Below are 25,935 nucleotides of genomic sequence, written 5' to 3' on the forward strand. Positions count from 1 at the left end.
CACACACACACACACACAGATGTACATCAGTTTAATGATCTCTGTTCCAGGGCTCATCTCTGATGATGTCTGTGGCCTTTAAAATAAGAGTAAATGACATTCTCCAAACAGAGACACACCCTCAAACATTTTGCACTCCCAGAGTCATAAGAAAGACAGAAGAAAGACTGTCAGTAGATGGGCGCTTTGAACAGCTCTTCACAGATTTGCCTGAAAAATGCGCAGAATTGTAAAAGAAGAGTCCACATTTCTGTAAAGATGCTGCAGAAAGGTTAGGGATTGTAACTGTTAGTGGAATGGTTGTTCAGTGGTGTGTACAGTCTAACTGTTAGTTTAGTGGTTGTTGACTGGTCTATAAAGCAGCGTCGACCTGCATGACGGAAACTGCGAGAAGGATTTACTTTTCTACAACCTGATCATAAAAGCAAACTTTTAGCAGACATCAAAGTTTTTTTTAATAAACAAGCCGCACTGGAGTGGGTGACATAAAAACTGAAATGTCTGCCCACATCTGCTGAGGTTACGTTGTTAGAAAAAAAAAAAAAATTCACATAATTTGAGGAAAACAACCACTAAAGGACTATATCAGTTAATGTTTTTTTCCCTGTGTTTGCACCAAAAACAGGAAACATAACCTGTTATCACCTACATATCAACACACCTCAGAAGCCAATATACAGGAAACTAAATATGAAAAGACATATCAGCAAAGCAATAATGAACTGTCACAACATTAAATATGAAATCATCCTGGCGGCTGCTGCGGCTTTGTGGCTTGTCCTGTTCCTGCGCTGCTGTGGCTATGTTCCCTGCCCTGGTTCAGCCCACCCTGCTGTGCTGTTATTCTTTATTTCTGCCCACTAGTGTGTTTTCATTTCCATTATTTCTGTGTTGTTTGCAATTTGCTCACTGGGTCGGCACCTATTGCACACCTGTCTGGCCATGAAGGGGTCTCCTCTCTCTGTGGTCCTTCTTAAGATCTCTCCTATTATTCCCCATCATCTGGAGTTTTTTCTTGCCCACTATGAGGATTAAGACAGGGGGTGCTGCCCTGCTTTGGTTGTTGTAAACCTGTGGGCATGTAAAGCCCTTTGAGACTGTAAACAGTGATACTGGGCTTTAAATAAACTTAAACTTGAAACTTAAAAGACTTAAAGCAGTGAAAAAAGACATCAAACATGAAGGACTTAAGGCAGTAAAGAAAGACAAAGTTTTTGGAATGCTTGTCACACTCCACACTAGTGGTGAGCGATACTGACAAAAAATGATACCTCGATATTTTCTGAGATTTTGTCAATAATGATAAGTAGATGATATTTAAAACTTAAACACTCATGTAAAAACAATACAAAAACATTTAAATCACCAGGGCAAGTATAATTGAGATCAAACAGTTCGCAGATGGTGAAACAAGTTGTCGAGCTGTCTTTAACGGCAACCTATTTCCGACATAGTTTGCAGATTGCCTTCTTTTGAGCATCATTTGTTTGAAGCCAAACCACCTCCATGTAAGTGAAGATGATCCATGTCTAGCAATTAAATCTAGCGACATAGATTGCGAGGCTGGTGGTGTCTGTATTTTGTCTTCTGGCACTGTTTGTTCACTCATTTTGAACTTAAGTCATGCACTTTTAGGCAGCTATGCTAGCTTAACTTGTGGTGCAGTGACCATGTACAACTATACTGTACTAACACACTGTATGCACTCTCAGTGTGCACGCGCAGTAGTCTATCCTACAAGACTACATGACGAAGTAAATTTGTGGATTCTCAAGACATGTTTTTGATAGGTATTTGCAAAGAGAGTGACATACTCGATAATGTCAGCTCACACATTATCAAAAGAACAATTACGATATTATTGTAGACGACAGTCCAAACCCTAGAGGGAAGTACAATGCCAGAGAGAGATCAGAGAGACTCTGGGAACGGCAGCAGCTCCAAATCCAAACCTTCAGAGTACAAACTGATGTGGTTCACAAGCTTTTCCAGATAAATAGGTAGATAAATAGATACCTTATTGATCCCAAAGGAAATGTAGGCATCCAGTAGCTTGTACAACACATACAGAACACCAATACACACAAGAATAACAAAAACACAGAAGTGAAGTGATAGTCTAGTCACCAGAGCCATTACAGAGAGCTGTCACTATGATAGATTATGTGCCAGTGGAGGTAGTACAAATGCAAGGTTATTAACAGTGCAAGAATAATATATAATAAGAATAATTACTGTAAGTAGTATAAAATACAATTTGGAGATAAATATGTAAAGAAATACAATACGTAATTGTGCGTAAGGCTAATATAGCCAGTAACCAACAGTCCAGCAGCCTAATGACAGAACACAGGTGAGCATGGGTAGCATCACGTCTAATAGTCAATTTCACCTCACAATGGCTGGGAGGATTTGAATAGCTGTATAGCCTGGGGGACAGAAGACTTCCTCAGTCTGTCTGTGGAACAGGACTGAGACAGAGGTCTACCACTGAACATACTCCTCTGCCTAGTGATTGTGCTGTGAAAAGGGTGGAAGTCATTGTCTATGATGGACAACAGTTTATTTAGGGCCCCTCTCTCTGCCACAGACATAAGGGAATCCAGCTCAGTGCCAACCACAGAGCCAGCTCTCCTCACCAGCCTGTTAAGCCACATAGCTTCCCTCCTCACAATACTGCCTCCTCAGCACAGCACAGCAAGGAAGAGAATACTGACAACAACCGACTGGTAAAACATCAGCAGGCATTTCCTACAGATGTTGAAGGACCCCAGCCTCCTCAGGAAACAGAGCTGGCTCTGCCACTTCCTGTAAGGAATGTTAGTGTTTGCTGACTAGCCCAGTCTATCATGCAGCCCCAGGTACCTGTATGTCCTGACCAGTTCCACATCGACCCCCTCAGTGGAGGGCGGTTGCACTTGGGGCCTGGGCCTCCGAAAGTCCACCACCATCTCTTTGGTCTTGGAGGTGTTCAGCTGCAGATGTTTCAATTTGTACCATTTCACAAAGTCCTCCACCAGGCTCCTGTACTCCCCTTACTGTCCATCTCTAATACTCCCCACAACTGCAGTGTCATCTGAGAAGTACTGCATGTGGCATGACATGACATGTTGTACTTGAAGTCAGAGGCGTAAAGGGTGAACAAGACAGGGGAAAGCACAGTCCCTTGTGGTGCGCCTGTGCTACTGACCACAGTCTCAAAAGAGCAGTCCCTCAGCCTGACATACTGTGGTCTCCCTGTGAGGTAGTCCGTGATCCAGGCCACCACGTGTGAGTCCACCCTCATCTCTGTTAGCTTGTCTCTTGGTAGGAGGGACTAGATGGTGCTGAGGGCACTGGAGAAATCAAAGAACATGATCCTCACAGCACCACTGCCTTTGTCCAGGTGTTAGTAAGCCCTAAGTAGCAGACAGAGGATGGCATCTTCTACAACCACCTTCTCCTGGAAGGCAAACTGCAGTGGGTCGAGTGCACGGTGGACCTGGGGTCTAAGGAGATGGAGCAGCAGCCTTTCCAAGGTCTTCATTATATGTGACGTCAAAGCAATTGGCCTGAAGCCATTCAGCACACTGGAGTGAGCCTTCTTGGGAACAGGGGTTAGATGTGAGGTACTTTCAGACTGGAGAAACTTTTTCATAGTTCTTAGAACTGTTGCAGGAAGTATCCCCTTTTTTGTGTGTCCGCACTGCAGGAACTGAGGACGATCATAGTTCTATAAATGCTGTTTTGAAGGACTTTTTTAGCTCCTACTTCAGGGAAGGTACTCTCCCAGCACAAGAGGAACCACGAGTGACATAAGTGTATGGTGATTGGTCCAGACGTAACTGTACTGCAATGTGTATTGCAACCGCCACTTTTAAAAGTCTGTGTAAAATGTTAGCCATGTAAACAACAGCTCTTAACAGTAAAAAATAGGAGAAAAAAAAACACAGACAAATGGACTGACAGTGAAGTCCAGGCTTTATTGTTAATACAGTAATACCGCTATTATGTGACGGAGGAAATACAATGCGATGTCTAAGGGAAATATAAAAATCTTTGCTAGCATTTCCTCTCAACTTGCTACGTTAGGCATCGACCATACAGCGAAGCAATGTGGAGGGATAATCAAGAAGTTGAAACAGAATGACCAGAAAATAAATGTTGCTATACCAACTGTCGGCTGGTTTACGTCACTTCAGCGTTCCTACTGGCGGTGTAAATGCCAACAGAAAAAAAGCCCTTGAAGGTATGTAGTTCTCGGGGGAGCTCCCCAGTGGGTAGTTCCTCTCAATGAGTCCCCAGAACTGTTTGGCCAAAAAGTGCCTATGATGTCTTCCACAGTACAGGGACCCTCCCCAGTCACAGGCTGAAAACATGTTGAAGGGGCTCCCCCAGTTCGAGAGCACAGGCCTTAAGCATTCTTGGGCACACTCTGTCTGGGCCAGCTTTGCTGGGGCAGAGTCTCCTCAGCTCTCCGATGATTTTCATTCTGTCCCAGACCTCCCTCATGCTGTTTTCTTGCAACTTTTGCCCTGTCTTCCTTCTGTATGGCTCCTTTGGCTCTCTCAGCTGGACCTTGAGTTCCCCCTAATCACGCTTCAGCTCTGCCTGGTCTCCATCTTTGAATGCCCTCTTTTTGTTGCTGAGGTCCTTGACATCGCTGGCAATCCAAGGTAATCCAAGGGAACGACAACTTCCATACAGAAGTTTAAATAGTCAGTGGTGCAGCGTGTGACCCCCTTCATGTCCTCACTGGGTGGTTCTTGCAGCACATTCCAATCAGCAGATTCAAAGCCTCCTCTGCCTCAGGAGACCATTTCATGAAGGAGTGTGTGGTTGTGGGTTGCCTTTGTATACCTGGCTTGTACTGGGGCTGAAGAAGGACCAGATTTGGGGCAGCCATGGCCTAATGGTTAGAGAAGCGGGCTTGTCCCTGCTGGTCCTGGTTCAGTCCCTGGGAAGGGCAGGAAAATTGTGGGCTGCGGGAGTGGGTGAACAGCACTTTCACCTCCCACAACGTCCACAGGAGAAGTGCCTTTGGGCAAGGCACTTAACCTACAACTGTACCGCTTGTACCACCACCGCTTGCCATTAACCTAGCGTCAGCTTTGCAGCCCCGGTGTCTGCGCCTCAGCTCCTTGGGTATGGGGTAAACATTGCTGGCGTGCCCCATCGTTTGGAGTGAGAGCAGCTGTTCCCTTGAATAAACAAGGTTTCCGCCATCGTCTTGCAGATAATAAACAGCCATTCCCATAGGACAGAATTAGGCACACTGATTTTTTTCTTCTCACATTAATGTGACACTTGAGACTGCTGCTCTGAAACGATGACTCGTAGTGTCGCACATAAACTTGAAGTTGTACCATTACAATAAGAGCTGTTCGTGGCCATGATAAATTATTGTGATAGGACAGCTAAAAAAATTGCGCTAGAAAGTTACAGCAATAATGATCCAACATACGATATTCAAGAATATGATCTGACAATAGAGGTCACTGCTGCCCAAATATCGCACTGAGCCTTTTGTTAAGCGAACTCATGGGCAGCGCAGGCAATCCACACTTTTATGCTTCTGGGGCAGTGGTACTTGTACTTATTACAGAGAAAGTCTCGTGACCCCCTATAGAATGATCTGCAACCCACTGCTTGAGAAACTGTGATCTAGTGCCAGCAGTTAAAAAAAAAAGAAAAAAGCACACTACCTCCAGACACTGGGATTTCAGCAGCTTGTGTCCAAGCTCTAAGCAGAACTTTAAGAATGTGGTCTTCTCTGTGCCTGGAGAGGCGAAAAGGAAACAAATACAGAGAAAAGAGCATAGTTCTATTTATTTATTTCTGGCTGCACTCAGCATGTGTCCATAAAAAAACATTTAATAGTTAGTCTGTGAGTAATAAAAACCATGTCACTTAACCAGGTCATTAGGATACTTTGGGCAGCCTGTGACAGATGACATGTGTGTGTGTGCGTATGTTAGTGGCTAACCTGGGGGGAGTTCCTGGGCGATTTTGTGGATGGTAGCAGCGGCCAGCTCCAGGTTCTGAATGCAGAGGGCGTACGTGTGGATGCTTTTCACCACGCTGGCCGTCTTCCCACCAGCGCCCGAGCCCTGTCCCCTCTTGGCCTGCTCCAGGAGCAAGGGCTTCAGGCTCCTCTCAACGATGTGATTCACCATCAACATGTACAGCTTATCCAGACTCACCTGAACAGGAGAGAAAACGACTGTTCGTTTAGAAAGCCGATAAACTACTGAAATTTCAGTAACGGTGGCAGTCGCGTGTGATAATTAATTCAACATATCCAGCGAAGACTTGAGTGTTTTTTGTCTCTGATCAGCCTGGTTGTGAGGAAAAATGAGGAAAACTGAGAGAGTGGGTGTCAGGGATTTCTTTGTCAGTGAAATGATTTATCTCTTCAGCGTAACATGATGGGCAGATTAAGGCCGTGTCTACTTTACCCTCATGAGTTTGGATATGAGGAGCAGTGTAGGGAAGGTCTCCTCACTGAGCTCTGGAGCTGCGGATGGAGTGAGGAGATGAACAGGAGAGAGGGAGAGAGTGAGAGAGAATGAGGATGACAAGTTTAAATAAATTATTCAATGAAATAAATGAATTAAATAAAATTCTATTTAAAATGTTCCATTCCTTACTTTTCTCCCACCTCAAAATTTCACCCTTTTGTATTCTACGGCTAACACTTAACCAGCTCCAGGCAAGCCTTCCAGATTTAAACCTGGTGCAGTTTCTTTTTCATTTTCTTATTTGTCTCCTCAAGTAATTCTGTTCTTTCGGTCTAAACACCACGTGATGGTCTAATTGTGAAACTGGGAGGAGTGTGAGATTTTGCATAAATCCTCTTTCACTACCCATCAATGTGGCAGCACCAGCTGATAAATTCACCCGACTAGCATTTACTCTCAGTTTTCGGGTGAGAAAATAAGCGGCATCTTGAGCCCTAACTTATAACTCACATCCCTTTCACTAATGAGTTTTCAGTCTTGCTCACAAATGATCTTCCAGAAGTAGAGGTTGGTTTGCAGGAGGAGGTGGAACGGCAGGCGGCTGTTGGCGAGGGGCGTGGGTTCCAGAGAGTTCTCCAGCAGGTACGTGCCCTCCAGGTCAGTAGGGGGTGATATACGACAGTGAGACTTCAGGTGCTGAAGCAATCCCATCATCTGAGGGGACAGGAGACCAGGGCTTGTTTACTGTATAGAAGTTTGACTCTTTATTGTATGGATTTGTATGTTTATTGTAAGCTTATTGTATACAACACCATACCATCTTTGTTTCACTGAGTAAAAATATACAGACACAGAGAGAAACAGACAGCAACTGTCATCTGTCTATCCTCTATGAACTGATAATATGATGTAAGAGAAAAGGCCCAGAGGTTGAACGTTTTGGGGACACATTTACTGACCTGGCCCAGGGGTAAAATGGTGGTGTTTTCGTCTGCTGCCTGTATGGTCAGAAGTACTCTCTCTATTCTCTCATAGTTGTAAGGGTTGAGCTACAGGAACAGAACAGAAATGTGAAAATGCAATAAGCCACAAGCAGACGTCATTGATATCGTGAAAACATTCTAAAATTTCCTACAGACACTAAAACCACAATCCAGCCAAAAAAAACCCCCAAAAGCCCACACAACCGAAAATAACACCCACAGCCCTGAGAATGATCTCACTCATTTTCCCTACACTTCCATGTCTTACAGAGGAGCAAAACAGAGACCTCAAATGAAAATGTGTTTTTGTATGTCTTCACTCTACTAATCAAGCCTCAAACCCAGGTCACTGCTGCAGACTGTGCCTCTGAAACTTGAAGGCAAAGCAGTGAGCCTCACTTTTCTCTGACCCTGCTCTGAATCCTCATCTCAATCTGACAATTACTTAAGGACAATTTTCTCTGTTAATGTTCAAGCACAGCACTGGTCTCTTCCTACACAGGCAACTCTTTTCCTCTCAGGCCGACAAAAAGCAACCAGAGTCTGAATTCCCAGCTAAGCTTTTGGTCCTCCTGTGACCTGTCGCTCTCTCTCACACCTTCACCACAATGTCACTCTGCCAGCACGTCATCCCTGACACATGGCACCTCCAGCTGCTTCCTATAAGACCGCAGAGTGATTGAAACTCTGTGTGTGAAGAGTAGCGTGCCGGAGTGAATCAGACCTTGGTCAGAGCTGTGTTGAGGCTGATGACGAGGTCTCTGGTGGAGCTGAGCTGAGGGATGATCTGTAGGGCATGTCCCAAAATGTCCTCGTGACTGAGCCCCCCCTGGTCACCCCCCTGTGCCACTGCGGGCTCCGCTGGTCTGACTTCACACTCCTCCTCATCATCTTCCTCCTGCAGTAACAGCGTGGTGATGTAGAGACTGATGGCAGAGTCACTGTCCAGACCAAACGTACTGCTCGTCAAACAGAGGGACAAAAAAAAGAGAAAACAAACACGCATCTGAATATGAAACTAATGAAACAGACTGTATGATACTACATAGGACACACAACAACAAATCACACAGCAACAAGTTATTTAAAATAAAAAGCAATCCACTGATGGTGATAACTGAATTTCAAAAAGGTGACAACGGTGTATTTCAGGGTTCATACACATTTTTACCAATAAATTTCCATGACTTTTCCATGCCTTTGAAGCAAATTTTCATGACCATATATTCTCTGAAATGCCTGTGTTATATACGAAAAAGAAGAATAAAAATCCATGTCGAAATTTACCTCAGTATATTTTAACTAAAATTAATGACAAACTATGTGGTTTGATACTAAATAAACATTCATTCAAGTAACGCTGATATGCCAGTAAGATGTCACGCGCAGCAGCAACCTAATGCTTAGCTCCTTTAGCATGGCTAGCTAGCGCAGCCTCTCCCATGTTCAAAATGTCGAACATTTTACTACACAGTCCTGGTCTCTCAAGCCATGCCTTACACTTGTCCAAGTGGAGCCAGACATTATTAAATTGGCATTTTTCTGGCATTGCGCGAGCTTACATCTCATCAGGCCTGGAAATTGCCATTTTCAAATTCCATGATTTTTCCAGGATTTTCATGACTGTACAAACCCTGGTCTTTACAGGTAAAAAAAACATAAATAATGAAACCGACAACGATGATGTAAAATTAGTGACAGAGAAGCCACACGGTGGGGACCAAAACTCTTGCTATTTCTGTCTGAGGATGCTAACCACCAGAGCCTACCGAACACATCCAATTTCCTCCAAAAAGAGTGCAGTACTTTCCCTAAACATGTTCTGGACATTTCTAACTAATCCAAAGCCACTTCACTGGAACGTTCCTGGGGGAATAAGGCAGAGTGAAGGGTGTCTGTATGGGAGCACTGGTTCTAACTCACCGGCAGTATCGCATGATGAGGTCAGCACTAATGTGTTTGTTCTTCACCAGAGTGGGAATCAGAGTTCTTTTGGTTTCTGCACATTGTCTGAACACAGACTGGAAGGAAACCTGGGAGAGATGACAAATGTTAGAAATCTGGAACTACTACCTTAATTTCTCTGGGGGGGGGGGGGGGAACGAGAGAAGGAGAGGGAGCAGGGAAGTTCACCAAATTTTCACCACTTTGTGATAAGTGCACTTTTTCTGTCAGCAGTGAATGTCCATATTCATTTTTTAAACATCATGTATTTAAGTACCTGTTACTATTGGTTTTTGAGACAGGATGTAAGCTAATTTCACTCAGGCAACCTGCAGAAGTCTCTCATTAACAAACGTAGTTGATTTCAAATGTAATCATCAAAAAACAAAAACAACATTTTTTGCCCTGGAAAAGCCCATTTTAAAAATGGACTAATAAAAAGAGTGACCATCTCCTTCAGATGACTGCACACAGGGGGTGGGGCTGACATTTGTGATATGTTTTAAAGACATGTGCACAGTGCATTGGATCCCAGTTGTCCCACTTACCCCGAGCTTTCCCAGTTCGATGCCCCACTCTGCATCTGTTATGACAGACAGGAACTTCCTCCTCTCCTGGTCGTCCTTATACAGAGAGCAAAGATGGGCCCCAACCACAGCCACTGCCTGAGAGACACAATTTAATGCATACACATTCTGCTACACTCACAATATATATATGCACACACACACACACACACACACACACACACACACACACACAGAGAATACAGACACTCACAATGCACACATTCTGCTACACTCACAATATATATATGCACACACACACACACACACACACACACACACAGAGAATACAGACACTCACAATGCACACATTCTGCTACACTCACAATATATATATGCACACACACACACACACACACAGAGAATACAGACACTCACAATGCACACATTCTGCTACACTCACAATATATATATATGCACACACACACACACACACACACACACACACACACACACACACACACACACACACACACACAGAGAATACAGACACTCACAATGCACACATTCTGCTACACTCACAATATATATATGCACACACACACACACACACACACACACGCACACACACACACACACAGAGAATACAGACACTCACAATGCACACATTCTGCTACACTCACAATATATATATGCACACACACACACACACACACACACACGCACACACACACACGCAGAATACAGACACTCACAATGCACACATTCTGCTACACTCACAATATATATATATATGCACACACACACACACACACACAGAGAATACAGACACTCACAATGCACACACGCTGCTACACTCACAATATATATATGCGCGCACACACACACACACACAGAGTACAGACACTCACAATGCATACACACACACATAATCTCACAACACACACACACACACATACAATACATGCACACAAATACACTCAAAATGCATACAAACACATAGACTCACAATACATACATACACACACACACACTCTCAGTACATACTGTTCCGTATGACCCCCACGGTTCAATACGCACACATGAACCGCGGCATTACGACACGCCTGTCATTTTCCTATAATTTCCAAAACTTGCTCATTGCGCTGTAGACTACATGCACGTTGTACCTTGAGATCTAAAGAACATCTCTGGAGCCTATCAGAATTTCCCTGGAGCCTATCAGTGCTCTGTATGCAAATACGAGCTGGAGAAGAGGGGAAACTAAAAACAAATATTCTTTCAGGCCAGTGTGACAATAGTGGATGCTAGGGAGACTGAGAGATGCAAATCTGAAGAAGTTCTGCCGTCTTTCAAATCTACAATGGAGTATTAGGGCCACATTGAGGGAAAGAAATCCGGGGATTTTGAGAATAAGGTTGTAATATTACGAGAATGAAGTCGTAATTGAGAAAAAGTCATAATATTATGAGAATAAAGTTGTAGTTTAATGAGAATAAAGTATAATATTTCAAGAGAGAAGCTGTAATATTACGAGCATAAAGTCCTAATATTAAGAGAAACAAAAATATAAAATATTACGAGAATAAATTGTAGAAAGAATGAAACCAACAATTTTTAGGAAAATATAATACCAGCAACCAACAAAAGGGGTGAGAGAACATTAATGGCAGCCTGAGCCTGTTTCTGGAAACTGCTGTTTGTCTCAGGCATCGTTTTTATGAAATACTGAAGCATAACTTCACAAGATGCTCCAAGTTCCTTATTCCTTATTCTTATTCTCGAGATCTCAGATTTCTTTCCCTCAATGTGGCCCTAATACTCTGTCTGTCTGCTGTGTGGGAACATTTTGGATTCAGTGTTCAATACAATGACCATAAACAAACAAACAAAATACAGTCTGCAAGCATTGCTTTGCCACTGTCGACCCAGTCAGTCATGCTGCCATTTTCTGAATGGAGTCTTCTGAAGTTTTATTTGTCTATAGGCAAAATAAAGAGCTCACTGTTTAAAGGGTGATGTCTTCATTTTTTCTTAACACCGTGATACATACCGAACCGTGGGCCCACAGTGCCGTTGAATCCCTAATACACACATCTGCACTCACAATACATATATACACTGCTACACTTAACACCTGCACTTTGCTATACTAACAACACACACCCACCCCCAAAATACATGCACACACATACACTCACAATATATGTACACACTGCTACACTCATAATACACACACACACACTCACACACACAGTTACATTTACATTTATGCACACGCAGAGTTACATTTGCAATGAACACACAGCTTTCTTTACAGTACAGTCTGAGGTGAGTGATCTAAATGGAGGTGAGTCACTGAAACTTCTGTATTATCAGTTCCTTGCCAAGCAAAAAATGACAACAGAAAGGGCCTATTGCTAGAATGCCTACTCTGTAATGGTCAATTTATCTAATACTGTCTTCAGTCAGTCAAAACACAAGAGCAGAGGCCAAAATCGTGCCTACCATAATTTTATCGTAGTTTTGCCAAGCACTGGTTATCATCTTCCACAGTATGTTTGAGACCTCGGCTTTGGACAGCAGAGTGCACAGGCCAATAGCCAAGTCACAATCCACCACTCGCCAGTTCAGCACCTGCACCAGTCAGCAACACACCAGTGTCACGCTTCAACCAAGTTCACTTCAGTGTGTCACACATGTGTACAGGTGCACAGGTATGTATACACACAGAGAATACAGTGTAGGGATTGTATTTGAGTATATGAGTGAAAACTGTAAAATTGTCTTCATGCCTTGTGTAACAACGAGACCACCACAGTGTTGATGGACGACAGAGCTGTCTTCTGCACCATGGTAACGTACTGTTTGTCTCTGAGAAGGTCATTTTTATCACGAAGCTGAAAGAGAAAACAAACAAACAGACATAAAAATCGAATGATAAGGTGAGGTGACTGAGCGGTCAGACGACTGAATGTGTCTGGAGGAGTCCAGATGGTGAGTGGGTCGCACCTTTGTGCTGAGGGTGATGTCCATGTTGTTGGAGACAAAGTGTTGCATGATACTGCAGTAGGAGTCCACCAGCAGTCTGAGGGCCAGCTCCAGCTGACTGCACTCCTGCAGAGACTGCAGCATCACCCCCATGGGGGCCAGCAAGGGCCCCACAAAGTCCGTGCCTAGAGAGGGGTTAGAAATGTCTCATTAGGGGAAAGCCACCCCTAACAGCCTCAAATCCCACACACAAAGATCACTGCTTTTCTCCATATTTATCCCACACACACAAACATCACTGCTTTTCCCCATGTTTATGTATAGAGAGAAAGACGTGTAGAAAGAGACTTTAGTTAGCAGCTAAGTGATGGGAATATTTTTTCTCTTACCCTCCTGAGAGGCACAGTTAGACAAGCAGGAGAAGTCTAGAGGATAAAACTTTGTATCTGCAGAGAAAAAACATACGATAAAATGGATCAAAGCACAATACTGCCTGCCAGTGTAAGAGGAGTCTTACACTGTCAACATCTGTGACACAATAGTTATTCGTGACATGCCTGGTTTTCAGTTTTCTATATATAAGTGTGTGTATGTATGTGTATATATATATATACACACACACACACACATATATATATAAACGTGTGTGTGTGTCAGAGAAGGTTTGTTCACGGTGGTACCAAGTGCCAACCTGAAGAGAGGGGAAGCAGGCCAGTGGTGATTTTGTACTGGACTGGGAGAACAGAGACTGGGTCCAGTACGATACTGTCCTCATTAAAGACCTCATGGACAATGGACTCTGTGTAGTCGTCCTGCTCCCCTCCCAGGGCGGAGTCCTGCACGTTAAGAACACATACTGTACAACCAAACACATACTGTACAACCAAACACATACTGTACAACCAAAAACACACTGCACACCCAAACACATACTGTACAACCAAACACACACTGCACAACCAAACACACACTGCACACCCAAACACACACTGCACACCCAAACACGTACTGCACACCCAAACACACACTGTACAGCCAAACACACTGCACTCCCAAACACGTACAGCACACCCAAACACACACTGTACACCCAAACACGTACAGCACACCCAAACACGTACAGCACACCCAAACACGTACTGCACACCCAAACACGTACAGCACACCCAAACACGTACAGCACACCCAAACACGTACAGCACACCCAAACACACACTGCACTCCCAAACACATACTGCACTCCCAAACACATACTGCACTCCCAAACACACACTGCACACCCAAACACGTACTGCACACCCAAACACGTACTGCACACCCAAACACGTACTGCACACCCAAACACGTACTGCACACCCAAACACACACTGCACTCCCAAACACATACTGCACTCCCAAACACATACTGCACTCCCAAACACACACTGTACACCCAAACACGTACTGCACACCCAAACACGTACAGCACACCCAAACACGTACAGCACACCCAAACACGTACAGCACACCCAAACACGTACAGCACACCCAAACACGTACCGCACTCCCAAACACGTACAGCACACCCAAACACGTACAGCACACCCAAACACGTACTGCACACCCAAACACGTACTGCACACCCAAACTCGTACTGCACACCCAAACACACACTGCACACCCAAACACGTACTGCACACCCAAACACACACTGCACTCCCAAACACATACTGCACTCCCAAACACATACTGCACTCCCAAACACACACTGTACACCCAAACACGTACTGCACACCCAAACACGTACTGCACACCCAAACACGTACAGCACACCCAAACACGTACAGCACACCCAAACACGTACAGCACACCCAAACACGTACTGCACACCCAAACACGTACTGCACTCCCAAACACGTACAGCACACCCAAACACGTACAGCACACCCAAACACGTACTGCACACCCAAACACGTACAGCACACCCAAACACACACTGCACACCCAAACACACACTGCACACCCAAACACACACTGTAAAACCAAACACACACTGCACACCCAAACACACACTGCACACCCAAACACACACTGTAAAACCAAACACACACTGCACACCCAAACACACACTGCACTCCCAAACACACACTGCACTCCCAAACACACACTGTACACCCAAACACGTACTGCACACCCAAACACGTACAGCACACCCAAACACGTACAGCACACCCAAACACGTACAGCACACCCAAACACGTACTGCACACCCAAACACGTACAGCACACCCAAACACGTACTGCAGACCCAAACACGTACTGCACACCCAAACATGTACTGCACACCCAAACACACACTGCACACCCAAACACATACTGCACTCCCAAACACACACTACACTCCCAAACACATACTGCACTCCCAAACACACGCTGCACACCTAAACATACTGCACTCTCAAACTTGTCTTTATTTAAAAGAGGAACAGCATACAAAAAAGGTTGGTATGGTCCCTGTTAGGCCTATGTAAAGTGTAAAAAAAAAAGAATGCATCTGTGAAAATGTGAAGAGAGAAAAGGACCGCTGCAAGATTTTAAGTCTTTCAACTGTGCAGCTGTCTGGAAAAAAAAGGGTAAAAATATCTTTTGTCAAGGAAAAGGGACACAAAGTTAGCCCACAACGTTGTAAATTTGCACTACGCAGTAATAACATAAAAGCTGAAGTTCACAATTTATATTTCACAGTAATATTTCCAACACAGAATATGCAGAAGGGAAATAACACTCCAGAACTACAGTAAACTGTGCACAGTTGAAAGACTTAAAATCTTGCAGCGGTCCTTTTCTCTCTTCACATTTTCACAGATGCATTCTTTTTTTTTTTACACTTTACATAGGCCTAACAGGGACCATACCAACCTTTTTTGTGGCAGCTGTTCCTCTTTTAAATAAAGACAAGTTTGAGAGTGCAGTATGCAGTGAAATATTTGCTACAAAAGTGAGAAGATTACAGAGAATGATAAAAGTGAACCTGTGAAAATGTGGTCAGGGTAAAACACCGTTTCCTTGACTGTCTCTGAAAACAAATTCCAACACAAACACCCACAACAACAAATGTCAGTCAGAACTTTACCCTGGTTACAAATCCACAGTCATCAAACTGACACTGTCTGTACACGTCTGCAGCTCCTCTGGTGCTTTTACACAGCTCCACTCCGTCCAGCAGCAGATCTGTCGAGCACACACACACACACACACACACACACACACACACACACACACACACACACACACACAGATGCACAGACAGACAGACAGACAGACATACACACACTTTTAGCCCGCAAACACATTCAACACTTGTATTCTACTTTGATCACAGGCAAGAACACAAAGAACAAAAGCAGAAAAATCTGACACCTAAAAGCAACTGAAACTCGATTAATAAACAGAAACTCTTGCCGGCACTTTCCATATAAACCGTTAATTTAATCTCGTGATCGGACACTGTACTGGGTCAACCCTGTGAGGGTGGCACAAAGCGGAGAGGCCCTGAGTGAGTACCATTGTGGCAGATGGTAATGGCCTGGCATGCCAGTCCGTGGATGACAGCGGGCAGGTTGACTCTGTCAGGCAACACCATGGGCACATTCTCCTGTAGCATCAGGCACAGACGTTGGGCCGTCCTGTGGAGCACCCTGCCGGTCTCAGAGTTAGGATGGTGCTCATACAACTCACTACAGAGAGAGAGAGAGAGAGAGAAATAAAGAGAAGGACATAAGGAGAGTGATTTGGGGTTGTCAGGCAAGACTTCATTCACTGGGCTCCTGGTGTACAAGTTGGAGTCAGTGATTCAGTCTGTGTCAAGGTGCTGCTTTTGACATAATCAAACACAACCTTTAACCTTTAAACCTAAATGTTACTAAGCTCAAATCCAATCAAATCCAACAATCTATATCTATCTATATCTATATATCTATATCTATATATGTATATGTACATATATATGCAAAGTTAAGCCCAAAATTATTCATACTCATGCCAAATTTGGACATTGTGTAAGAGACACTGTGTCAGAGATGTTGATGATAGAAATAATTTATGTTTTTTTTACATTGTCCAAAATTATTCATACCCCTTGAAAGTGTAGCAAATTTTTGAGAAAATGCAAGCTCCTATACCATTCCAAATGGCCCTGGTAATTTCTGAGTTGTAGAGCATTCTCATCAACCATGGATGTCGACCAAGGAGGACTCCACTTCTCCAATGTGCAACCGGAGGTCCTCACGCCACAATGTGCAACTGGGGGGCCTCACTCTTTTGGACTAATAATTGCCTAGAGAACTACTGCACGAGCTGTTCTCAATTTGTAGTTGATTAGAATGATCTAGAACATGGTAGAAATTACCAGGACCATCTGGAATGGTATGGGAGCTTGCACGTTCTCAAACATTTGTAACAACTTCAAGGGGTATGAATAATTTTTGATATGACATTTAAAGTAAAAAAAACAAACAAACATAGAAATAGTTAAAATTTATCATTAACATCTCTGACACAATGTCTTACCGTCTTTTGTCACTTGTTTATGTCATTTCCACCCAGATGAAACCTATTGGTCAGATAAAAATTCACTCAAATTTTCAAATTTGGCATTGGTATGAATAATTTGGGCTTAACTGTATACACACACACACACACACACTGCTCTATTTCTCCAGTTGGCATCAATGGCCTGATAACAAACCATAAGCATTCTCCCATCCCAACCTCATATCAAAACCAGGGGAGCTTCACTCCTCTGCTTGCTCATAACCATCTCTGTCTCTTACCTGAGGATCTTCAGGGCCTTTTCCACGTTGCCTGCGTCCAGTGCCCTGAGGGCCAGGTCTGCCCACAGCTCCTGCTCTGTCTTCTGCAGCTGTCTGGCCAGTCTGTGCAGACCAGCCTCTGTCGGCAACGTTTTGTATTTGGCATCGGGTTCACTGGCGGTCGGTGTTCCAGAACTACGTTTCCCAGAATGCCGCCAGGCCTGGGTGTTCTGGTAAGCTGTGATAAGCTGTTGGTTAAACTGCCGTCTTACTGCAGGGTCGTCGTACTCCTCAGGGGTCAGGAAGATGTCAAAGTCCTCCTGGAGTGGGGGGCGGGGTTGGGAAGGAAAGACAAAAAGTTACTTGGTTCTAAATATGCTTTAGATTTGCCATTTGTGTTGCCGCTTCTGTTGTTATAACATATAACATAACAAACAATTTCAATCTCCCATAAATACTATTGTAGACATTTTAATGTGATAAAGTTGCAACAGAAATTATGTGCTAAAATATATTATTTAATTTCTGTTTTATCATTATTTTATAAAAAATACTTCAGGAACAAACAAACAATATTGTCTGTTCTTAACATACATTCGTATTGTAATAATAATAATAATAATAATAATATTTATTTAGAGCCCAATATCACTATTTATAGTCTCAAAGGGCTTTACATGTCTATAACAAAGTCAAATCAAAATTATATCATGCATAAGTTCGAGAAAATAGATAAGTCTTTAGTTTTATTTTAAAGGTATTGAGAGAGTTTGCTTCTCTAACTTCTTTAGGTAAACCATTCCAAAGGAAGGGAGAGTGGTAGGAAAAGGCTCGGTTGCCAGCGGACTTCTTTTTAACTCTTGGAATGACTAATAATCCAGAATCTTGAGAGCGCAGGGTGCGAGGTGGGTTATAGGGTGTAATTAAGCCGGACAGGTAGGAAGGCGCAAGCCCATGTAAAATTTTATATGTTAATAAGAGGACCTTTAAATCTGCCCTTGCATGAATTGGGAGCCAATGAAGGGAAGCCAGGACAGGGCTAATGTGATCAAACTTCTTCGTTCGGGTCAGAATTCTAGCAGCAGCATTCTGGACCAGCTGAAGACTATTGTTACTAGAGGCAGGCAGGCCAGAGTAAAGAACATTGCAGTAATCGAGGCGAGACGTGACGAATGCTTGAACAATGGTTTCTGCAGCCGCCATACGTAGAGAGGGCCTAATTTTTAATGTTACGGAGGTGATAAAAGGCAGTTTTGGTTGTGTTCTTGATATGAGTGACTAGCGAGAGACTAGAGTCAAAAATCACACCAAGGTTCTTAGCTGAAGAGTTTTGAGAGATGATGCAGTAGTCAAAATTTACAGTTAGATCACTAAAAAGATGCTTATGCGTAGGGGGACCAATGACCAGCATTTCAGTCTTGCCTGCGTTAAGCATCAGAAAATTTGAAGACATCCAACCCTTAATAGCACAAAGACATGCCTCAAGGTTAGCCAATTCAGAGCGGTCATTATGCTGGATAGGTAAGAAAATCTGAGTATCGTCAGCATAACAATGGAAGTTAATGTTGTAACTATGAATAATGTCACCCAAAGGGAGCATGTAAATAGAGAATAGAAGAGGGCCAAGGACTGATCCCTGAGGAACACCATAGTTAAACTTGTGGTATTCAGGGGTCACATTATTATAGTGAACACACTGCTTTCTCTCAGAGAGATAAGATTTAAACCAAGAGAGCACCAGGCCACGAATGCCAATTTGGTTTTCCAAGCACTTTAACAATATAGTGTGATCGATCGTGTCAAACGCTGCACTCAGATCAAGCAGAATAAGAACAAAGGTAGCACCAGCATCTATGGCTAATAAAAGATCATTAGTTACTCTAGTAAGGGCGGTTTCAGTAGAGTGAAAACACCTGAAGCCTGACTGAAATATTTCAAACAGACTGTTAGAGGACATATGGGCTATCAGCTGAGCAGCTACAATTTTTTCAAGTATTTTAGAAAGAAATGGGAGATTAGAGATCGGCCTATAATTATTTAAGGCTTCAGGGTCAAGATTTGGTTTTTCAAGTAAAGGCCTGATCACGGCTGTTTTAAAAGAGGAGGGTACAATACCAGATTTAAGTGACATATTTAGAGTGTTTGGGATTGTTGGGCCAAGAACCAAGAAAAGCTCCATATAAAGTTTAGCAGGTAGGGGATCAAGGAGGCAAGAGGCTGGTTTAGCAGAGTGCACCAATTTGGACAGCGCGTCTAGAGAGACAGGGTTAAATTGAGTTAAAGGCTGCACATCCTGACCAATCTTAGGCGCAGTAACAGAGAGCGTGCAGGCAGTCTGATTTGATAAATTAATTTGAATATTACTACGAATTAAGTCTATTTTTTGCGAGAAAAATTCAACAAAATCGTTTGCGGTAAAAGGGCTAGATTGAGGGGAGTGATTCTGGGTAAGTTAAGATATTGTATCAAAAAGGAACCTGGGGTTATTTTTGTTAACATTAATTATTTTCGAGTAGTATGCGGATCTGGCTGCGTAGAGAGCGCGTTTATAATCTATCAGGCTGTCGTGCCATGCAAGGCGAAAAACCTCTAGTTTGGTTGCCTGCCAGTTTCGTTCCAATTTCCTACACAACTGCTTCAGCGCGCGGGTTTCTTTATTAAACCAAGGTGTTAAGTGTTTACGACTATTTTCTATAGTTAATGGTGCTACCATATCTAGTACATTACGAAGGGTAGAATTTATGCTGTCCGTCAAGTCGTTCAAAGATCTCTGCTGATCATTGAAAGAGTTGAGAGCAGTAGGAAGCAGATCAGCGAGCGCAGCAGTGGTGGAAGCATTAACGCGACAGCAGCTACGAACCGTGGTAGAGACAATTGGAGTCAACTGGAGAGTTACTTGGAAAGTAATAAGAAAATGGTCTGAGAGGGCAGCGGAGTAAGGAGAGACGACAACGTGAGAGATATCTAGTCCGCGAGCTAGAATAAGATCTAAAGTGTTGCCACTGAGATGAGTTGGTTCGTGGACATATTGGTTAAAGCCAAAAGTGTCTATGATAGTTGTAAAAGCTTTATCAAGTGAATCAGAATTGTTATTGATGTGAATATTAAAGTCCCCCAAGATCAGGATTTTATCCACTCTAGTAAGAATAACAGAGATAAATTCAGAAAACTCATCTAGAAATTGACTATAGGGCCCCGGGGGACGATAGAGCACTGCTATGAGAAAAGTTGAGGCAGTACCATATTGCTTCACAGAGAGCAACTCAAAAGAGTCAAAATTAGGTAAACTAAGGGTGTTAGGAGTAAATTTAGTATTATAGATTAGAGCTACACCCCCACCTTTCATTGCTGCCCTAGCAGCACAGGAAAAGGAATAGTTAGGGGGTGAAACTTCATTTAAAGGGAGAAAAACGTCTGGCTTTAACCAAGTTTCACACAAACCCATCATGTCAAGGCTAAGATCACTGATCAGGTCACTAACAAGCAACGCCTTAGGTGAAAGCGATCTGATATTGATAAAACCTAACTTCAGCGTAACCGGGCTTACAGTAATCATATCGTATTATCGTATTGTAATAAAGACCGTGCCCATACCAGGGTACATATTCAGTGTAAACACATGAGAGTAAACCGTTTATAAGGCGTGAAGATAACAAACTTTAGCCATCAGGGTATTTTTTTTTTAAAGTTTGGGTGATATGTTTGTTCATGCAACCCTGGTCCAGCTCTCAAAGACTCCCCTACCTGTAAGTGAGCTATGGCCATGAACATCCTCAGGTTTTCCTCACATTCCATTCTCTTAAAAGCATCGTCTGTAAATGGGAAAAAGACACATACATAATTAGGCACAAACACACATACACATACTGAGTAGACTGGACCTGGTTTGACTGCAGGTTTACTTCAGTGTGTTTTACAGAGGTTCCTGACCTCTCTGAATGCTGAGTAGGAATCTCAGTGCTTCTACCATCACCTGGGCCACCAGAATCCGCTGCTGCTTTTGCTGTTGAAACACAAACGACCACAGGAATCACAAACCTACAATTGTAACGATAAGACTTTTCTCCATTGATATAACTGATTTATGGAGGGGAGAAGGGTGGGGAGGCTGTACTTCATCAATCACACACTAACCTCCTCTGAGATGTGGTCCTTGTCTTGGAGCAGGAGTCTGGCCCAGACAGCAAGACGTTTAATCACATACTCAGCTTCTAATGGAGACAGTCCTTTCAACACCAACATACACTTTTCCCTCTGCCAACGCGCACACACACACACACACACACACACACACACTCTACAGATTAACCCACAATTCATTGTTTTAGACATTTTTGGACAGTGGTTTCTGAGAGAATAATAGATTCTGTAGTTCTCAGTAACACAAAGACTATGGAGCTACATGTGACTGTCATCAACACTTTTGTTCCTGTTCACACTTCACTTAGCACAGTCTTGCTCCTCTTTGCATGACCTTTTACCAACTGGAGAACAAAAGCACGATGACTACTGATTGAACCTCTGAACTCATACTCTTCGTCTAAACTTCACCCTCTGTTACGTAGCCTGGATTTTCTCACTGACAGATCACAGGATGTGTAACCACACCAAAGCTGGAATGACCCTAACCCTGACCCGGAGCTCCCCACTCTGTTCACCCCAACCTTTCACAGAGCAGTACACAGGGAACCTAACAACAACTCAGTCATCATATTTACAGTGGAAACCAGCGTCACAGGGACTTGTCAGTGCTGAGACAGCTAACGGCCCCTCTCTACCCCTAAAAACACCATATAACTCACACACCTACAGGATGCACAGGACAGTCAGTGTGTGCCCATTGATCCTCTCCAACTTACTCACACACACACACACACATTGACCCATAGAGTTCGGTCTTAGTTTGCTTTGGTTAGTTTGCGCATTGGCCCATAGAGTTCAATATAAGTCTTTGCTTCTCTGTGCTGCAATCAGGTTTGGCAATTAGTTTGCCTGTGTTTGCTTCCTCAAAGTATGTTTGATTTCAGAATGAGATGTTTATTTTGAGAACACCTCAAACTAAAGTAGCTTAAAAAAGTTTAGTGAAGTACTAGAAAGCAGCCACAAACATCAGAGAAACGCTGACTGTGCAAAGGTTTCAGAGAGTATCCAATACTTAACTCTTTTCCTTTGCTTGGTCTACTGTGCTATAATTTCTGTGTGTGCGTGGGTGCGCGTGTGTACCTTGCCTTGCTCCAGAAGCTGGATGCTGTAGAGACGTGTGTGTGTGTGTGTATGTACTTGTACAACTATCCTTGTGAGGACCAGTTGGAGTTTTAGATATTGGGAGAGAGGACATTTTGGGAAAGTGAGGCCATTTTGGATGGTCCTCACATCTTCAAAAGGCTGCTTTTTCAAAGGGCAGTTAAGACTTGGTTTTAGGGTTCAGGTTAGAATTAGGTTTAGGGTAAGGGTTAGGGTTAGGCATTTAGTTGTGATGGTTGAGGTTAGGGTAAGGGGCTAGGGAATGCATTATGTCAATGAGTGTCCTCACAAAGATGGAGGTACAAGTGTGTGTGTGTGTGTATACCTTGCCCTGCTCCAGAAGCTGAATGCTGTAGAGATGGTGAATCTCTGAGGGGTGAAGCTTATAAGCTTGAGCCAGATTCAGAGAATCTTCCAGAGATGTATCCAAGTCCTGTTTCAGAATGTGTCTTACCAGCATCTACAACAAACGCACACACACACACACAATTACCGGGAAGCATCACAAATCAGTCCATTTATAAAGGTTCTCAGTACTGAGAAAATAGCCACGAAGGGCAAACACACCAAAGACACTATTAAATAAATAAGCACTGTTTTTGGGGGAGGGGGTGGGTATATCCCCACCTATACACTATACCTACACACAACTCCAACACCTACCATAACGTTAGTAGAGTTGGAGAGAGTGATGTTACGGATGCCATAGCGAATCAGCAGCTTCTTCATCTCCATAAGACGGTAACTTTCTCTCAGTAGCTCCTGCCTGCATACGTGAAAACACAGTCATTCACTCTGTCATACTGACTTACACCAAAGACACTGATTTAAGTACAGCTGCCTGACAGATCTCATAGTCACTTAATCACAGTCAGTCACTATTTATCTCTGAAGTACCAGTGTCAATCACACGAGATAGCAACAAGTAGTGAGGGAAGAAAAAAAATTAAACGGGGAGTTGAACATGAGGACAGATGGAGGATTGTTTAACTTAGAAATTGCACATATAATATGTACTTCTATTCTTTTATGTGTACACTAGAGGGGTGTGTGTGTGTGTGTCTATAAATGTTTGTGTGTGTATCAGAATTCAGAATGGACACTTTGTTAAAGGGAGGTGAAGTGGAGGTGTGTTCAGATTGATGGTCACTGTGTTAAAGGGAGGTGAAGTGGAGGTGTGTTGAGATTGATGGTCACTGTGTGAAAGGGAGGTGAAGTGGATGTGAGCTTAGATTGATGGTCACTGTGTGAAAGGGAGGTGAAGTGGAGGTGTGTTCAGACTGATGGACACTGTGTGAAAGGGAGGTGAAATGGATGTGAGCTCAGATTGCCAGACTCACTTGGGGTGATCTTTCTCCAGGTGCTGCTGAACCAGTTTCTCCACAGTGTCACTCCAGGGCACCACGGCCTTATACATGATCTCCAACACAGCGTCCATCACCAGCTAACACACAGACACACAATCACACAGACAGTAGAGACAAAGTCAAACAAGTACCTCCATGCTTGCTTTACCAATTAATCACACAGACTCTCACAGTGACTTAAAACAGACAGGATCTATAGACACATTAGACCTATGGAATCTATATTAACTATTTGATATTTCATATATTATCTGCATGAATATTAAAACACTCACGTTGGTGTCAGTCATACAGCGTAGCACGGACACAGCCTTGGCCTCCCATTCAGTGAACAGAGTGGTGGTCTGAGAACTACAACACTCCAGCAGGTCCTGGAAGAACAGAGAGAACAGAGACTGGACGCATCAGTCCACAGCACAGAGATCAGCTGGACTCCACAGTAACAATGCCAACCTCTGATTTCAGCTCCACTACAAAGACAAATCACTTAGAGAGAACTCAGACTGAGTGACAACTTAGATCACTCAGGTTTCTCTTTATTTATGAACCTGATGAACAGCTCACAGCAGTGGTCTAACGAACAGCTCACAGCAGTATGGAGGGAGCATTAAAGTTGATTTATGCCAGAGATCTAAGGTGCGAGGGTCTGATTCTTGGGAAGACTGAGAGAAAGACAGTAAGAGAGACAGAGAGAAGGAGAGACAAAGAAAGAGTGAGAGACAGAGGGAGGGAGTGAGAGAGAGCTAGAGGAAATAAGAGACAAAGAGAGGGGAGAGAATGAAAGAGAGTGAGAGAGAGAGAGAGTGAGAGAGTGAAAAAGAGAGAGGGGGAGAGGTAGACCTTAATGTAGTGCAGCAAGGTGTGGTCCAGGTCAAGTCTGTTCTCCAGAGCATAAGGGCGAACACTGCTGTCAATCACAGAGGGAATCAACTCAGGGGCCAGAATCTTATCCAGCATCAGGAAGGCCATACTGCGAGTACTGCCCTACACACACACACACACGCACCCACACACACACACACCCCACAACCCCAACAATGTGCATACATACAAAAGCACAAACACACAGCACGTACACAAAGGCCCAAACATAACATACATACACATACAGACACACATGTGCACATAGACACACACATGCAGGCAGAGAGAGAGAGAGAGAGAGCTTCCTGTAAGACTAAGACAACAGCAAAACAACTTAATTTAACGGAATAGAGAACCAAACACATCAAAAGTCACAACTGTGTAAACATTAAATCCAAAGAACAGGCCCATTCTCTGTAGTTGCTCTGACCTGAGTACTGTGATTGTGACCTGTCTCTGTGTGTGACATGGGTTCACTGTTTTTATACTGTATCATCTGGCATTGTTTTGGTACCTTCTCAAAGTCAGACAGGGAGAGTCTGCAGCTGTACTTGGTGTAGAGGTCACAGAGCTGCCTTAGAGCAGACACCAGAGACTTCAGCCGTTCCACCTCCTCAGACCTGCTGTCCTCTGCCTGATACACAAGCGCACACACACATATGCAAGCAAACACACAGGCACACACATGCAAACACACACACACACACACACACACACACACACACAAAGACACCGATACGGAGGCATGCGCACACACAAACACACACGCATGCACACACACGCAGACAGGCACACGCACATAGGGA

General features: G+C 43.6%; 1 protein-coding gene across 1 annotated transcript in view; it reads right to left on the reverse strand.

Annotated features, from left to right (window-relative positions):
• The window catches only part of kntc1 (kinetochore associated 1), a 42,808-nt gene that overhangs the window by 8,074 nt on the left and 8,799 nt on the right, over nucleotides 1–25,935 (reverse strand). Inside the window, 25 exon segments of the mRNA XM_030794489.1 lie at nucleotides 5,685–5,758; nucleotides 5,966–6,182; nucleotides 6,438–6,496; nucleotides 6,986–7,154; nucleotides 7,400–7,489; nucleotides 8,148–8,382; nucleotides 9,347–9,456; nucleotides 9,916–10,032; nucleotides 12,382–12,510; nucleotides 12,669–12,773; nucleotides 12,886–13,049; nucleotides 13,254–13,310; nucleotides 13,556–13,700; nucleotides 15,977–16,074; nucleotides 16,408–16,580; nucleotides 17,676–17,974; nucleotides 21,399–21,466; nucleotides 21,585–21,657; nucleotides 21,789–21,908; nucleotides 23,224–23,358; nucleotides 23,562–23,664; nucleotides 24,239–24,342; nucleotides 24,541–24,636; nucleotides 25,106–25,249; nucleotides 25,644–25,763. Coding sequence (XP_030650349.1) covers nucleotides 5,685–5,758; nucleotides 5,966–6,182; nucleotides 6,438–6,496; nucleotides 6,986–7,154; nucleotides 7,400–7,489; nucleotides 8,148–8,382; nucleotides 9,347–9,456; nucleotides 9,916–10,032; nucleotides 12,382–12,510; nucleotides 12,669–12,773; nucleotides 12,886–13,049; nucleotides 13,254–13,310; nucleotides 13,556–13,700; nucleotides 15,977–16,074; nucleotides 16,408–16,580; nucleotides 17,676–17,974; nucleotides 21,399–21,466; nucleotides 21,585–21,657; nucleotides 21,789–21,908; nucleotides 23,224–23,358; nucleotides 23,562–23,664; nucleotides 24,239–24,342; nucleotides 24,541–24,636; nucleotides 25,106–25,249; nucleotides 25,644–25,763 — 3,204 coding nt within the window.

Source organism: Chanos chanos, chromosome 1 (genome assembly GCF_902362185.1).
Source record: "Chanos chanos chromosome 1, fChaCha1.1, whole genome shotgun sequence".
Lineage (NCBI taxonomy): Eukaryota > Metazoa > Chordata > Actinopteri > Gonorynchiformes > Chanidae > Chanos > Chanos chanos.